Source organism: Branchiostoma lanceolatum, chromosome 14 (assembly GCF_035083965.1).
Source record: "Branchiostoma lanceolatum isolate klBraLanc5 chromosome 14, klBraLanc5.hap2, whole genome shotgun sequence".
NCBI classification, from domain to species: Eukaryota; Metazoa; Chordata; class Leptocardii; order Amphioxiformes; family Branchiostomatidae; genus Branchiostoma; species Branchiostoma lanceolatum.
The window spans coordinates 2,802,852-2,821,436 of NC_089735.1; the positions used below are offsets into that span (position 1 = coordinate 2,802,852).

An 18,585-nucleotide genomic window follows, 5' to 3' on the forward strand; every position below is an offset into this window, starting at 1 on the left:
GACCGGACTGTAAGGTTTGGACCATCGCACACCGGGGCATGCCCCTACTCTTTTTCGAAAGGTGTGGTGGGTTCTTTAACATGCGCGGGGTGTGGCTCTCCCCAAACACGGGACCTCCATTTAACGTCCTATCCGAGGGACGTTCCTAACCCTAGATGAGTTAGGTACTCATTTACACTTTCTGTAATTTTTTTTACAGTTTGGTTATGGTGATAACCTTCAGGCTAAGCTAATGGAATAGTATGACCTTGACAGGGTGAAAACGCAGCATTTATCATGCTATTTATTCATGTCATGAACGGTGAATAAAAGGGCAAAGAAGACACACAAAAACAGTTATAATGGATGACCTGAAAATGGAAGATGGAATTAAAGACTAATGAATAGTCAAGCTTGTACGTCTTGCTCTACATTAAATTAAAGGTCGGCTTACTAGGGAATTAGAGGACTAGCTTACTAGGGATGGACCAGAATTAGTGCTGCGTACCTAAACGTAACATCAGGTACAGGTACCGGTACATATGTACAGGTCCGGACCTGTACCTGTACAATTTGAAAAATTGATATGTGTTTTTCTGAACTTATTCAATGACAAAAACATCAACTGTTTTCAACTTGTCAGCATCATTATTCAAAGAACATAACTAGGTTTCCTACCGCCAAACTCCCTTGGCCTTGCTATCAAAACTCCCAGCCTGCCTGAATGATCTGTTGCATCAGTTATGCTGTTCCTAGGTATCACTTTGGTCACGTTTGGTGTTGCATGAGGTCAGGAGATACGTCACAAAATAAGCACATACTTGGTGTAAATTTATATTGGTACAGTACCGGTACTTCATGATCCGGTATTTTGGACCTGTACCGAATCAATTTTTACGGTACAGTACCGGTACACTGTACTAACCAGAATGTATTGCTTTTGGATGGGAAGCAGTAGGAAATTTCAGTCACACAAAGGAGTTGATCTGGCTGATTTTCTTGGTTTTGGACATTTTAAGCAAAGATAGAGGATAAAATGAAACGAGGGACTGGGAGGAAAACTTGCCTCTTGATATTTTCACTCTCTCAAACTGTACTGGTACTGGGATATATAGAGTTTCTTTTAACACAACCAGGTAATCTGACCTGCTGACGTTTCGGTGTCTGTCAGACACCTTCTTCAGAGCTTCTGAATGGAGTACTGCTTCTCGCCGCTATAAGTAGCCGATGTTGGCAGTATGGATCAGGAAGTCATCACCAGTGATGAACCGAGATGAGGGGGATACAAGCTCAGCCACGTTTGGGATTGCGTTCTCGCCGCAAGAGCGCCACCTACATCGGCTACTTATAGCGGTGAGAAGCAGTACTCCAGCCAGAAGCTCTGAAGAAGGTGTCTGAGTCTGACAGACACTGAAATGTCAGCAGGTTGTGTTAAAAGAAGCTCCAAATATCCTATGTTCTACCAACCTGATGAAATTATTTTGGGATGTACTGGTACTGGCTTTCCCTCAGACACTGTTTCTATGTGGATCTTCCAGTTCAGCAAACGTTTGTTTTTTTCTAAATTTGTGAACCAACAAATTAACTTGATGTGGCCGAAGAATGAAATATACTTCAGATATCCGAAAGAACAAAGTACAATGTAGTTTGCAAGCTAAAACTAGGGGGCCCAAACCGACACCACTTTTTTATTACATCACAAGCTATCTACCACCCAAACATTAAGACCATAGCACGTCTAGGTCAAAAGATACAAGTTCTGCTGCAGTACCAAGGTCACATACCAGGGGGCCCAAAATCGACCTTAAACTTCAGCTTCATAACACCTGCCCACATACCAAATATCATTGTAATCCATCAAGAGGTTCTTGAGTTATGCTGACTGGAGTAGTGCGGAAGCACAAACAGACAGACAAACAAACAGACACACCCAAAACAATATCTCCATTTTTCATGGAGAAAATGACAACGACAGCTAAAAAGTCAATATCTGCTAGGGATGCCCTTAGTGCTGAATTACAGGTGGTTAGGTTTTGTACTAGGATTTTGATGATTATCTTAGTTGTTATTTTATTGGGAATCATACCATCTTGCATGCTAGCATTGGCTAGCATTGGCTAGCAATCAATCATGCTAGATCTATTCATTGACTTAATCTAACCTCCATTAACATTAATCCGAGGGTAGCATAAATCTGTCACTTTGAAAAACAGTGGGTTCTCTAGTGCAGCATCCCCCAAGTGTGCAAAGTTTACATATACAGGAGTGCATTATGCTGGGGGACATTGGGTTGAAGATTGGTTTGGACATATCTTTTCAGGGTGGCAGCATTATATTCCCTGGTGGTATTATGTTAGTATATGTTACATGGTATTTTGAAATTTTTAGTTCATCTACATGATATTTTGATACATCAGTGGAAGGTCAAAGCACCGAATGAACCCAAAAAATATTAACCCTTATGTTCATTGAATTTCTTTCATATCTTGTTAAAACACACAAATATCCTTCCTGAATTCAGTGCAGATTCAGACATTACAAGGTTTGGACAATGGCTTGTAACCCCTCCCTGTATAACTTGAAAATCATTGTACCGAAACAGTATACTGAAACAGTAAGGAATTAAAAACTTGCTGCCCTATATCTTACTAGGCATGAGATTGCTCCAAAACATTTACAACATAAAACAAGAATGACTTTACTTGTGGTGTTGGTGCTCTGAGAAAGTATAACTTGCTTTGCCCTAAACTACCGGTACTTTTTGTTTTAGTCCGGAAGATAGTCATCCACTAATGTCCACTGGTGGATTAGTGGTGTACAATGTGACTCACTGATCACCCTTCCCTTAATGTAGTTTTTGGATTCAACTCGTGGTCATGTATAAGCCAAGGCCTGGGTTGAATTGGTGAGAGGGATCAAGGGCTTAGGTTGTAGGGACTATGGCTTTCATAGAAACCTTCTTGTCATTCTTGTTATCTTTATAGAGGAGGTACAGTGTCTGGAATTTCAAAGGCCCCATTTGGGCTTCTGTGTAATACTGTAAATGCAGAAATGTTCGCGGTGGTTTTATGTCCATGGTTTTTGCGGCAAACTCTTCGCTGGGAACTTTTTTAAAAACTACCGCAACATTTTTTGCCGGTGCTTCTGTAGCACTACTATTGTTTCAAACGGGAACTTAAAACCGGCGCGTAACACTCCATTTTCCCCCTACCGTGAAATTAAAACCATGCAGACTTAAATGCATTTACAGTATTCTATGCTGTAATTCTTGAAATTTTCACTGTGGTTTTACGTTTGCTGTTTTTGCAGTGACCACTTCATCACAAGCTTCAAACTGGAATTGCATTACTGTGCAGTATGTGACTAGAGCTCTAATGTAAACTTGAAAACCTCCGCAAACACTCCATTTTCAATTTCAAAGCCATTCACAGTACCATTCAACAAGGTGCACTAGTATGCATTGCTGTTAGGTCCATGTCTCGAATCCCATTATGACTGGTAATTGGCCAGACATTGGCTTGATAATGACTAGAGCACACTTCACTGTATGCCCCATGGCGATACAGTGGTTTATTTCTTTGTACACTTTTGGCTCTTTTCAAATTGTAGTTTCACTTCTACAAGTCAATGTTGCTTTACTGAAATATAGTCTCCAAACCATTATAATGCCCATATCTCATATGAATTTCATTTTTATGGAGAAATAAATGTAATAGAGTCCATTCCGAGTCACCGCGAGGGTTTTATAACAATTTTTGTAATAATTTTGAAAAATTTCTAATAAAAGAATATCTGACTGACAATAGTTCTAAATTTTTCTAAAAGATCAAATAAAAAAATATGAATTTATTTGAATTTAATTAGATAATTTAGAAATATTTTGAAAGTAACTGCACAAAAACCTCTTTATTTGTTATAATTTCTAAACATCTATGTGATTACTTAACCTTTAGAAATATTTACAAAAAATGGTACAAAATGGTTAACAATGGCAGAACGGTGATTGCCCCAAAAAAGTAAGTGCTAATCCGGCCCTTTTGTCTGCTTTTGTACATCTTTAGATTTCACTGCAGGACACTGCTTGGTCCTTTGTGGAAAGCATTCTTCCCTAAACTTCGCAAGCATATGTGAATTGCTTTCTTCCCAGCCCTCTGACCTATTTATAGAGATGTTACAAAAAATAGAAAAGTAGAAAATGGTAAGAAATTGTAAATAATTGTAAATAATGGTAGAATGCTGTTACCATTATTCAGAAACCATTGTAAATATCATATTCTACATCATGAATATTTCTAAAGTTTTAGAAAACTTAAGAAATATTTATAAAGTTGAAATCACATTCAAGATATTTCAAAAGTATCAAATCTCTTACACAAATAATTACAATAACTTGAAAATAGTTCTAAATTATGACAATAACAACCCTCGCGGTGATTTGGAATGGACTCTACCTTGCTGTACTCTTTTCAAAATGTAGTTTCACTTCTGCAAGTCATTGTAGCTTTACTGAAATATAGTCTCAAAACCATTAAAATACCCATATCTCATATAAATTTCATTCTTATGGAGAAAAAATTTAATACCTTGCTGTACTCTTTTCAAAATGTAGTTTCACTTCTGCAAGTCATTGTAGCTTTACTGAAATATAGTCTCAAAACCATTAAAATGCCCATATCTCATATGAATCTCATTTTTATGGAAAAAACATCTAATACCTTTCCGTACATCACTGTCAAAAAGCCATTAAAGTAAATAGGGGGCAGACACGTGATACTCTTACAGGCTTACAAAAACATCGAAATTAAATCCCGCCATTTTGAAAATGCCTTCAGGGCCACAAGAAGCTACAGGTTGACATTTCCTTCTGATTGAAGCTCCTAGAAACTTATATCTATGCCCAGTACCCGCGTTAACAGAAACATTGAGAGATCGATCCCCACTTAGTTTGAAAGTGCGAGTTATATGCCCTTGAGATGGTTGTTTTGTTTTGTATTTCTTGATGTACAAAGGGAGAAAACTGCAGAACAATTCTCTGACTTTTTTGATACTGTAAAAGAAGCCTGGGATATTCTATACTAGAGAACACTTTCTCAAGGAAGATGTTACACAACTGAAGGACGAATAATAGAGGTGAAATGTCGGCCTCACAATCCTTATTTTTGATTTCATCATACTGAATATCCCTTGGGTGTTATTACACGTTAATTTTCCCATAATATGACGCAAAATCAAATCAATTTGACTTCGGCAGAACGCCTCATGCTAATAGACAAGGAGGCCACGCCATTTTGTTCAAAATTTGAGATTTGAAAAAAAAATGCAAATTTGAAAATGAAAACGGGATCTGAGGGGAATTTCTGTACACACGGTCTCATGGAGTGAATAGATTCAGTTCCAGGTTCATTCTACCAGCCCTCAGTTTTCAGCTTACCCTCTAGCTGAATTTTTGATGTGAGATGTCAGAGAACCAACCAAATAGATTACTGTAAATGCAGAAATGTTCGCGGTGGTTTTATGTTCCCGTTTTTTGCAGCAACTGTTTCACAGCAAACTTAAAACCATTGCAAACATTTTTGTTCAATATTGTAGCAGTATGTCGTGAAAGCACGTCGACTGATGACTTTAGTGCTGCCGCGAACTTAAAACCACCACAAACACTCCATTTTCACCTTAGCGCGAAATAGAAACCACACAAACTTAAATGCATTTACAGTAATGTGGCCAGAAACTGGAATTTACCATGCATGTCAATTAATTTCCACCTTCAGCATAAAGGTCACTTATCTATCCTGATTTGTAAGTGTCTATTTACATAATCATAAGGTACAAACCTAAGGACTGTAGTTCACAACATAGCACCACAGATTAATCCACTGTTCATTCATTATGCACATGTTATGTTTGGTCTCTCTTTTTATGAACTGGGTGCAAGCATGGGGACCACTTTTCATAAAAGATACACTTTGAATCTCTTTTGATGAATCAACAGTGTTTGCCATCAATGGCTAATAAATAGCAAGACAGAAATGCCCTTTTATGAAGAAAAACAATGTAAAAACCATTCTCATAAACTTAGATTCATTGCTGCCAAATATATTCGAATAGTCCTGAATAATCTGACGAAGTGTTGTAGTCTAGTAGGATGTCTTAGTAGCTCAACTGGTAGCAGCCTCACGGTTGAGCTCCTGCAGGTTCCAATTAATTGGTACCTCAACTGAGAGACCCTACTTCAATCCTGGGAAAAGCATCTTGGTTATGGCTACACCCATCTTTTGAAAGTGATGTATAATGGTAGTCCCCTGTTTGAAGAGGTGTCTCGAGCATGTTAAAGGGGAAGGGCTTGCAGCCGCTCCCTGTAAAAATATACCCTGCTACTGAAACAGGAAGGAAACTATGTGCCACTAGTTACTACAAAGGTCTGATCGTTGTAGTCTAGCAAGCTCTAATCTGCATGAATCTCTTCTACAGGCCAAACCACAGATCTTGTCAATAAAGATAGCGGTATATGCTCAATCCTATCTTTTTCCTTTTAAGATCAATCGTGCTATAAATAGCCTCATCACTTTTAAAGCTGTGCCATCTAGATGGAAGGATAAGTTTAGGCAGGTCACTGGGTGATTACTTGAACACTGGAATAAAAGACTTGGTGGATGTAATACCATGTTTTGTCACTTAAATTCTTGTCACAATTTTTATAATCTTTGTTTTGAAAATATAGGTGTCATTTTTTTACAATTCTTGTCACAATTTTTATAATCTTTGTTTTGAAAATATAGGTGTCATTTTTTTTAGCCCATCTTATTTTCGTTTTGTCAGTGCTTTTGAATAAGATTTGGAGTCTGCAGAGGATGTCATCCATTAAGATTTACTGTGGTCTAAGGTTATGAAGATTACGGAGAAAGTGTTTTGTTTTTCTCTCCATGACAACCAAATAAGCACTGGCTCAGTGAACAAGGCATTCAGAAACTATTAACAGCTGAAGTGGTGCTAGGATATACTCTCCAAGCAGAGCATGCGTTTTGGCTGTTTTTTGATGTGTTTTTAGGCGTTTTTGTCGGGCTTTCTACTTTGTCATCTTTTTTTTGTATAGCTTGGGTTGGCTATACAAAAAAAAAGGATAGAGGATATACAGGTACAGAAATCAATGCAAGAAAGCTTCAAAATCATGAGATGGTTTTTGACCAGCCCTCTATCTTGTCTGATTGACTGTAGAGCAGTTGTTGCCTGCTGTGTCTGACAAATTAGAAAACTAAGCTACAAATTGCCCCAGTTTGCAATTTTTCCCCCAGGCAAGAAGTACTAGGTTATTCATGTACAAAGGGCCTATCTTCATATCACATTGGTAGACATGATAAAAAGCACCAGAACATTGCAATTTGTCAACAGCTGTGTTGTGGGGTCACGTGGCGTAAAGGCAGTGTGTTTGGCCCAGAACTCAGAGGTCCCTGGTTCAAATCTGTGTCACCGATCTTGTGCCCTTCGGAAAGGCCCTTTACACGACTTTCCTCGCTTCACTCAGGTGAAAAGGAGTACCTAGCCTAGGTTAGGGACATCCCTCGGATAGGACATTAAATGGAGGTCCAATTTTTTGGAGAGCCCAATCCCATGCATGTTAAAGAACCCACCACACCTTTCGAAAAAGAGTAGGGGCAAGCCCCGGTGTGCGACGGTCCAAGCCTTACATTCAGTAAATAGGCTACAAAAATTCTTCAGCAAGTTGAAGTTGGTAGCCTAAAAATGAAAGAAGAAAAAAGAACAGCTAGAAAGTAACATCTGCTAGGGATGTCCTTGGTGCTGAATCTCTGGTGGTTAGGTATAAACACTGTCAATCTACATCTACATTACGTTACCCCCAAATAACCCCTTCAGAGGCAAAGTAGGGGGGAGTTGAGGTCCCAGGCTAAGGCGGGCAGGCCTCCAGCCTAGCACGGAGTGACTCAACGGTGGGAGCCGTCGCAACCGTGACAGGCAGGGTATTCCACTGTGGGATATTACATTAGGGCTGCGTACTGGTACTGTACCGTGAAAATCGATTAGGCACAGGTCCAAAATACCAGATCATGAAGTACCGATATGAATCAACACCAAGTATGTCCTTCTTTTGCGACTGATCTTGTAACCTCATTGCTTCATGAGGCACCAAACGTGACCAAAGTGACACCTTGGGACAGCGTAACTAATATGCAACAGATCTTTCAGGCGGGCTGGGAGTTTTGATAACGAGTCCAAGAGAGTTTGGCAGTAGGAAACCTACTTATGTTCATGGAATAACGACACTGACAAGTTGTAAACAATTTATTAATAATGTTTCTGTCATTATTGAAGAAGTTCAGAAGAACACATGTTGATTTGTTAAATTGTTACAGATACAGACCTAGACCTGGACCTAAACCTCTGAACCTATACTTGTACCTGATCTTATGTTTAGGTCCCCAGCCCTAATTTGAATGTACAACAATGAATATGGTATAAACATCCTTGTATTGTCTGACAGTGTTATAATAGTTCAATAGCCTGCAGCCAGTTTTCGCCCACGAGATAGCTGTTCTTACATAACTTTTCACAGGCAGGTTAACCTTTTCCAGGAAACGCCATCCTCCTCACCCACAGTGTATAAACAGATACTGAGTTATATAAAGAGTTTTACATAAGTTTTCACGCATGTGCCCAGCCTAATCACAGCCTTCCCTCAGGGGATAAAGAGGATAAGTAAGCATAAGTACAGGTGCACAGGTCAGCCTGTTCTTTGTACATGTAAAATACTGTCCTGTGATTAGGTAATCCTTTCTCCCCACAATGTTAAACAATTACTGAATTATATAAACCCAACAAACGACTTACAGACAGTATTTAACCAGCTGTATGTTAGTTTGGCACACTTGGTTTCCAGCCGTCCCAGCGTTGTCTCCCTCAATCGTCCTGGACAATGCTTTTGAAGAGGTGCTCGTCACAAAGTTTCCTTTCTTTTAGTCAATGTCAGCCTCTTTGTGGCGTCAAGTGGCTAATTATAAGTGGCTAGGCGAGATCAAGAGGTTACAGGTTTGACTCATGGTTCTTATGTTCCTAGCTAGACGTTGTGTATTTAGAAAAGTCACTTAACGTGACTTTTCCCCCTTCGCCCAGGTGTGAAAATGGGTACCTGACTTTGATCCAGCAGGTAAAAAAGCAATACGACCTTCCCCAACCGAAGTCAGGTACCCATTCACACCTGGGTGGAGTGAGGAAAGTTGTGTAAAGTGCCTTTCCCAAGGGTACAACATCAGGACATATCCGGGACCTCTCGGTTCTGCGCGAAGCACTCCACCGATTGCACCACACGATGCCACTACCTTTACCAAAGGGAAAGGGAAAGGGATCTTGAACCAGTTTAGCTCAAATGAACTCAATGAACAGATGAGCTAATCTTCCACTGGTCATGACAGAGAAGACAGACACTATGTACAGTATTTACAGGTTCATTGTACCGGGGAAATTCCCCTAGCTCTTTTCGACAAGCACAATGGACAGTGGACCACTGCTTAACGTCCCGTCCTAAGGACTGCGATCTTTAACGGTAGCGTGCATGTCGGGTGAGCGACACAGCCGGGATCGAACCCGGGGCTTCTCGTTCCAGAGGCAAGATCGCTAACCAGTGGACTAAGCACGCTACAGTATGCACCAGCCCTTTGATGTGTCGTTGTTGCCCCCCTCCCCAGCGTTAAGCAGATGCTGAAGGAAGCGATCCAACAGAACGACTTCATGAAGAACCTGGACCCCATCCAGGTGAGCGAGATCGTGGACTGTATGGACTTCCAGATGTTCCAGTCCGGGCAGAAGGTCATCCAGGAGGGAGAGGCCGGGCAGCAGCTCTTCGTGGCAGAAGGTGGGAGGGAATGGATGGATGGATGGATGGATGGATGGATGGATGGATGGATGGATGGATGGATGGAGGATGGATGGATGGAGGATGGATGGATGGATGAATGGATGGAGGATGGATGGATGGATGGATGGATGGATGGATGGATGGATGGATGGATGGATGGATGGATGGATGGGAGGGAGTGGATGGATGGATGGATGGATGTGGATGGATGGATGGATGGATGGATGGATGGATGGATGGGTGGGTGGGTGGGTGGGTGGGTGCGTGGGTGGTTGGATGGATGGATGGATGGATGGATGGATGAATGAAAGGATGGATGGATGGATGGATGGATGGATGGATTGGATGGGTGGATGGATGGATGGATGGATGAATGAATGAATGAAAGAATGGATAAATGAATGAATGAATGAATGAATGAACATATGATACAGATTTATACTTGCACGGTTCATAACCATTTTCCAATATATCGACCATAATAGTTGAGATCATTTCATTGACAACAGCCCTTTGTTATGATGCCCCTGTGTTCCGACACACATACATTGTATGTTAGGGTTAGCGGTAGTCTGTATAACAAAAATACTGCTGTCTGAAGCTATAGCGGGGGCTGTAGGTGAATCTTGATTATGATGATTTTCCATCAAACATATATAAAGCTTGTCTAGCCTAAGGTGTAAAGAATTATCAAATCTCCACACCTGCTGAAGATCTGATAACTAACTAATCCCTGATAACTATTGTGTAATATATATGTTAAATATCCCAATATTGGGAAGCATAGAAATGCTTCTTGTCTTCACATTATCAGTATTCGTGATTTATTTTACAAATTCTTTTACGACTGCATACAATTTGTGAAAAAGTTTGCTTGCCGTTGAATAAATTCTAAAGAAAATGGCTTACTTTGTTTACCAATAATTTTTTGTAGAAAAATTGTGGATAGTTAAAACCATTTTAAAATATCACAAGTATTGTCAGCAACCTAACAGGTGCATTCATGTATTATTCAGATTATGTTTGGACCACACACAGACTGGTAAAATATTTTGTTTCACAATAATCTTCACATAAAGCATGTTTGCCTTATATATAGTATGTACTGTAGCACAGTTCTATGTTGACAATGCTCTCATGTGAAATCTTGAGTGCTCAAACAAGTTCTTTGAATAGAACTCCCTCCACCACATAATGTGAACAGTACTGCATTGTATAGTAAAAATTGTAGTACTTTTTTCATATGATGATGATGTATTTCATTATATATACACGTTACAAATGTGTTATGAAATGAAAAATAAATTAGAAAAGAAAAAATTGATCATGCACCATGTAGCTCAAAAGTTCATCTGTGTTGGTAGAAATCATTCTGAAACAAGTTTTAACTGTAATTTCCAACACAAAAATTGGACTTACCCAAATTTTCGATTGTACAACACCAGTCTTTGTCAAGGAATGAGCAATCCACCGCTGAGATGCAGTTAGCACACATGAATTGGTGAGCAGTGGATCATTAGTTGCAGAAGTATGTGGCGCCCCCTGTCTCTATCGAGGGATGGCTGTAAGGCCTTGATGTAAAAGGCTTCCTTGATTCCTCTTGCAAGGAAGTCCAGCTCAGTGTCCAAATTTTGACTTAATCCAGTGAGACTCCATGTCCTGGTGATTCTATAAGTTAAAATCCTCCCACACCATTATTGATGTATAGGGCGGTGCCCATCTCCGTTTCATAGCCCTGGGCCACACTGTGGTGCAATTACTGTAGCAGGGGGGCTTAAGTCCACTGGCAGTGAAGTGTGTTTAACTCCCATACTGTTTCATAAGTACTTTTTTTTGTACCATTTTTATAAAGTCTTTGGTATGACTCAATGCGCCTCTTGTCCAGAGGTGTCCTACCTGTGGCTTGAACCCCAGTCCTTCTGGTCCAAGTGATTTGAACCAGATGTGGTGAGAGACAGAAGCCGCAGACCACTACACCACAGGGACACCCCCACTGTCCTGGTGATTCTATATGTATGTTAAAAAATTGATAATGTTTCCTACAGTTGGTGACCTACAGGTGTCAAAAGGAGGGAAGAACCTGGGCAACATGGGACCAAAGACGCTGTTTGGAGAGCTGGCGCTGTTGTATAACTGTAGCAGAACAGCTACTGTCAAAGGTGAGGGCATGAACTTCAACTTGGAGAGAAAACATGAAGAAAGTACAGTCAAACCTGTACAAGTGACCATCTTCACATAAGGACCACCTTTCCATTGATATACAGTCAAACCTGTACTAGTGACCACCTCTACATAAGGGCCACCTGGCCATTGATATTTATTCATACCTGTACAAGGAACACAGATATATAAAGACCATACAGTAAAACCTGTACAAGTGACCACCTCTACATAAGGACCACCTGGCCATTGATATACAGTCAATCCTGTACAAGTGACCACCTCTCCATAAAGAACACCTGTGACCACTTTTAGGTGGTCCCTTCGATAATTTTTCCCGTTATAAATGCTACAAGCATTAAGAATTCTGTCTATTGTAAGACCGTCCTGTCCACATACATGTACACCAGATTATATGGATCAGTCCCCTGAGTAGTCTTCTTGGGCAATTTTGAATCTGATTGTACCCTGGTACGCTTTTCAATTCAGTGCACTCAGTTCAGCTTGCACTGGTAACATTCTCCTCTCATTACTTTGTTTTGTTGAAATTCATGGAAATGCTTAATGACATACTCATCATCGTTCAGAGAAATTTCACCGATCTTCTTCTCCATACGTCTTCCTGATGATATCCGTGTTACTTTTCAGCTGTTACAGAGTCCAAGCTGTGGGCCATTGACAGGAATATTTTCCAGATGATTATGATCAAAACTGGGAGAACCAGAAGGGAGGAACACTTCAAGTTTCTCAAGAGGTGAGTTGAAGACGTCAGATAATACAGGCGGATTCCTAGGAGTAAAGTGCTACTTTGTGTGGCCTTAAGGCTTACAAATGAAGACATCAGTCATCATTATCTGCTCTTCACAGCAACCTCGAATGGCCTTGTCAAAGTGCCTCAGGCTATACAGAAACATCTCATGTTTCCTCCTGTGTATCTTAATGGCTTGGCAGGAAAATGACACACAAAAGAAAATCCCATTTTCGAAAGTAAGAAAGCCCTTTCAAAACTGGCCTTTGGCTTGCAGGTCTTTAAAGAGCCATTTTATGTGGGGTAATAGGGACAGTGCAAAAAAGGACATCTATATGCTCATCTTGATGAGGTATAGAGAGCCTGTCGGTCCGCTAAAATGGGTATTATCTCCCGTTCCATAAAGGTATTATCTTTACGAGTGTTGGTTTCTTGGTTTGTTTGGAAGGTGTCATGACTTAGTATAACATTAACTTAAGATGTTGGATTATCATGATTTTGGTACATAGAGGGGGGCTGTCCTGAAGTTTTAAATTGAACCTTGTCCCACTCATTGCTGAAATGTTGTTAATTTGTGTCACAGAAATACATTTTTCATCAATTACATGTTATGTATGTCAGATTTTTGGATGGATGAGGTTAAGTTTTTTTCATCCCTATGTATAAAAGCAAATTTTCATCTAGGATGGAGGGACAGGTCCTGGAGACAGCCCTAGGACCCTACCAAAATAAAGAGTGATTAAATTTGAGATCCCTAGCGTTTCGAAAATGCTGACCTTCTTTGCAAAAATAATAGAAGATGTACTATAAAGTCTCTTTGAATTAATTGATGAGAAATTGTGTAAATCTGATTGTAGTCAACATTTGTTAGATGTAATTTTGCAAATTTGGACATCATTTGTGCAGTCAATGTAATTTGTTGATAACAACATCTTTGTGTTAGGTAATGAGGATCATATCATGATGTATGCATGCTGGTTGGGGACAAACATTGTTTGCAAATTACCAAAAACAGGTTCTTGGCATTTGCACAAAAAAGGTTTCTGACTTTGCACTTTACTCTACAACTGAAGGAGGCTGTTAAGTGTAATGTCTGGTGTAAAGACGGGAAACAACGCATTACGCTGGCCATCTCGGCTCGTTAGAACATCCATACCCTTTTCCGATGCAACACTAAAGAAAGACTTTCTACACCATTTTCGGCAGTTAACTCTCTGGGTGGTCCAGTTGATGGTGGAATTCTGGAGAAGGTCCAGAAAAGCCATTTAGGTTCAGCATCATTGCATAGATGGTGATCAATCAAGAAGTGTAAAACATACTGCAGGATTGCTACAACCCGAGATGTAAAGTCGTGTATCAGAATAAAGCACCACCTTCAAGTTGGTAGATAACAATTACACACTTCTCCTGCTGGGACTAACACTGTTCATACACACACCCCTTCGTCCACAGCTTATCAATATAGAATACAATATTTTTCTAAACAAGGGTAAGAAAAAAATGCATCAAAAAGACACCCCCTATACAAAATGGAATAAGTGGTGTGTTATAGCACGGGTGTGTTATGGCCCCATAACACATGGGCAATGGAGGCTTCTGATTGGTCGACACCATCTAGCTATGTGATAATATAGAATACATCACAGTGTATTCTGTATCACCCAAGGTGCCTGAGCCTCACCACGGGTCGGATCACAAAATGGCTATAGCCAGGCAGACTGGGAAAACTCACTTTTTTGAAGCTGTCTGAAATTGAGAAAAGTTGGTGTCCTTGAAAGTCAATTCCAATGTCCGAATCCGGTATTCGAATTTTTGACTTTTTAAGAGAACTTTGGAATTACAGAGTCAGTCAGATCTACAATCAGTGAGTTCTTATTTTATTTTGTAGTTTCAGGACAACGTTAAAAAACATTCACCTGTAACTGCAAGATAAAATAAAACTTCAAAATTCCATGTTGTCTACGAGTAGGTTTTATACAATGTACATGTGATAACAACATTGCTAACTGAACTTTCTATCCTTTCTGTACAGTGTGACCCTGTTAAAAGAGCTACCACAAGCCAAACTCTCCAAGATAGCAGATTGCCTTGAAGTGGTAAGAAAATCATTTATGCCTTTAGGCCATACAATTTTAATTTCTTGGTTAAAGGAATCTTTAAAAAAATGCTAGATTGGAAAATCAACAGGAAAACAGAATCTCAGAGGAAAGTCTGTACTGCATGTCTTTGGTGCACACAATTTCAGGGAGTGAACAGGGTCAGGTGCAAGTTTTCACCCCAGCCTTCTATTTTCATGATTTTTTTGGTGCTAAAATTTAAAAAAATCCGTTAACCAAGAAATTAAATTGGTGTGGCCTTACATCTGAATACCTTTCCTTCCTCTTGAGGACTCGAGATGCGTTAAAATTCCACATGAAATCCCATTTGGTTTGATCAAACGTGAGTGTGATTCTATCCAGAAGTGTTAAACATACATTGTAAAAGGTTACAATTTCCCCTTGCTTGCTGATGCATGCTGCTAGCCTAAAGGTACCGTAAATGCATTTAAGTTTGTGCGCTTTTTATTTTAAGGCAAAAATGGAGTGTTCGTGGTGGTTTTAAGTTCGCTGCCCATATACAGATCCTCTAATATCTGGCTTACTGCTAGTGTACTGGTATTCCAGTCATGCCCACACTTGTTACACACACTGGAACCTATTGACTTGTTAGCAAGGTGCCCCGGATAATTGCACATCCAGGGATCCTCTGCCCACTGTATAATGTTGCAGCCAGTCCGTCTAATGACCTGACCTTCAGGATAAGTGTAGGGGTCATGCCTAAAAGAGGTTTTGTGTGAAATTGCTTCGTATCTAGGAAGCTGTATTTTAGTCGGCTTCAGGGCTTTCTCTAGATAACAAATTGTATGGGGGCATCACGAGAAAGAGGACCGACTTGAATGGGAAATTGTCTGTGTTCCACCCTTTCACAGTGCGGAGTTTTTATTTAATTAATAAGGATGTTAAGTCAAACCGTGACTTTTTAAGTTTTTTTGAGGACGGAGATTACGGTCAGACAGGTCACAGTTGAAGACTGTGGCCACATGAGACCTGGTAGCATCCATGGTCAATCTGAATGTCCGAGAATCTACTCCCTAGGGTAAGGGGGCGCATGGTCAGGGCATGGGGGCACAATGCCCTTGCTCCCCTCTTTAGAAATGAACATGCTAAGCCTCTTGCAGAAGTTCCTGTTTTCATCTCTGAAGTACCAACCGAGTAAAGCAATATTTTGATGACCTTAAAGTTTGTGTGAAATCGCTTTGTACTTAGAAACCTAGCTGTATCTAGTTGGCTTTCACTAAAGCCCCCCTCTCACTGGACCCACGGCACGCTGGAGGCGTCGCTGCGTCCTAAACTGGATTTGTGTTACCCTTGACTTTATAATGGGAATATCATTCAAAACGTACAAGTATGACCAAAAATACAACAAAACACCCGTCAGAAAGTTTAAAAAGATTCGTTTTTGTCGATGAAATTCGTTGAGTGCTTTGTCAATTCGATCGGCCGAAGCGACGACGCCAGCGTGCCGCGGGTCCAGTGAGAGGGGGGCTCCAGGAACTTCCTTTATAGAAGTCATGACATGTTGATGAATCCAGGTTTAACTATTTGGAAACACAATCCACACATGTTAATGTTCAAACACTTCCATATTCCAAAATATACAGGAAAAATTGTCCCCTTTATGTTTAGTTATCTGCGACTATAGCTATTTAGCTTGCAGGACGTGCTGTTACAGGTAGAATTAACCCAGATAAGATTTGACAGTTTGCAAATGCAATTATTGCCATTTTTAAATGGGGTCAAGGCACTCTTGATTCTCGAATAGATATGCCGCACATCCGTATGAATAATGTAACGTTACATTACATTCATGAGACTAAATTGCTTTTCTGGTGTCAACATAAAAAGCTCCTGGGAGTTGAATCTCCTAGTTAGTTTTTCTTTTAACCTGAGTTAGCCAGTCATGTATATATATATAAGACCTAATAAGTGTCTTTATATGAATGTTAAAGTGGCATCACACTTGAGCAGCAAGATCTGTGCATTCTGAGTTAAAAGTGAGAATGGTTGGCAAATCCTCGTGTCTAAAAAGGATTGGCATTCAAGGGCTCAGGTCTAAGTTGAGAAAGTGCACAGCCTTGATATCAAAATGAAATTGAAATTGAAATATGAATGTGTCAAGTATGAGACTATGGAAACTTTAAAAGGGAAGAGTGGTAGACCAGGAAGCCTTGTGGTAGGGGCAAACTGAAAAAAAATTATCTGAAGGAGGTCAAAGAAACAATTTGCAGAAGTTAAGCTGGAGAAAGGAAATACAAAACAACAAAGGAAGAAAATTGGCAGGATCTTTTTACCTGAAATTCTATGAGACATTGTTACATTGTTCAATTACCAGTCTTAAAGTCTTTCTACAACAGCAGCTTCTTGCCACAGATGGCCAAGCTACGGAAAACTCTCGATAACAACTGATTCCCTACTATTTAAAAACTGCAAGCCTTCACGACCAATCATTGCAGGGGAGCTACTATCTTGATAGTTGGGATGATGTCCTCTTTGGACCCTTAATAGGATGCAAGAGTTCAACATAGTTTTCTTAGGTACACATCCTTATGTTTCTTCTCTACAGACCTAGCACAATCATCTTCATCTTCTATCAACTAAGTTCAATGCCTAGAAGAGGGCCTGCATGGGGGGGGGTCCCGACAACGCTCTACGCTAAATTCGGAAGGCCCGCTACTTAATACACTAAATTCAGAAAGCCTCCCTACGCTCTACGCTAAATTCAGAAAAGCCTCCCTGCTCTCTACGCTAAATTATGGAGTGGTCGGCAACGTTCTACATAAAATTAAAACGGCCGATTACGCTCTATGTAAAAGGGGCATGCAGGCCCTCCTAGAAGTGTTCAAGTATGGCCTGAGGCATTGAACAAACCGGTTAAAAGTGCCCTCCTGATGGCAAAGATTACTTCATGCCCCCGATCCAGGGTATGAATGAGCCTTCACCCAGCTTGTGAACTGTACATTGATCTTTGCCTTATCTTTCTGCAGCTGCTTTTTAAACACCGCATTGCCCGGGGGAAAACATGCAATTTACACTTATCCTACAGGTGGTGTGGATTCCACAGCCTTCTCTCAGACATGACCATCCATAATTCTCACAAGTTCTCTTGAGTCTGACATTTGCAGGGGAGCTACACCATCTTGATAGATGGGATAATGTCCTCTTGGGACCCAGAACATGATGCAAGAGTTCAACATAGTTTTCTTAGTTACACATTTCTTATTTTTCTTCTCTGCAGACCTGTCTGCTGTTGTTATCAGTGTAAGAAAATTGGAACATCTGCAGAGAAGAAAAATAAGGTTGTGTACTTGAGAAAACTATGTTGAATTGATTTACCAGTCTGATGAAACCATTTACAGAGGGTAAATATTAAATAAAGATTTATGAATAAAGATAAATAGAAAAATGAAATGAGAATGTGAATCTCATCCATAAAACGAGTCATTTATATCGCCTAAGGCCACACCAATCTAATTTCTTAGTTAACAGATTTTTTTTTTAAATTTCAGCAACAAAAAAAATCATGAAAACAGAAGGCTGGGGTGAAAACTTGCACCTGACCCTGTTCACTCCCCGAAACTGTGCGCCAAACTACAAACTTTTCTTTGAGATTCTGTTTTCATGTCGATTTTCCAATCTAGCATTTTTTTGTGTTAAATTCCGCTGTGCTGTGCCCAAACTTTTAGAACCTCAATGGCTTGTTTACTGAGGGGAAGATGTACTTGGTCCATCAATTT

General features: G+C 40.1%; 1 protein-coding gene across 6 annotated transcripts in view; it reads left to right on the forward strand.

Moving 5' to 3' along the window:
- LOC136448360 (cGMP-dependent protein kinase 1-like) overlaps positions 1-18,585 on the forward strand; it is a 63,868-nt gene that overhangs the window by 28,287 nt on the left and 16,996 nt on the right. For all 6 annotated transcript variants that reach the window (XR_010757865.1, XM_066447775.1, XM_066447776.1 and 3 more), the window contains 4 exons: positions 9,675-9,841; positions 11,890-12,003; positions 12,653-12,758; positions 14,785-14,848. Coding sequence is in view for 5 of the 6 variants with exons in the window: in XM_066447775.1 (XP_066303872.1) it covers positions 9,675-9,841; positions 11,890-12,003; positions 12,653-12,758; positions 14,785-14,848 (451 nt within the window). In the remaining variant the exon portion in view is untranslated. The remainder of the gene's footprint in view (positions 1-9,674; positions 9,842-11,889; positions 12,004-12,652; positions 12,759-14,784; positions 14,849-18,585) is intronic.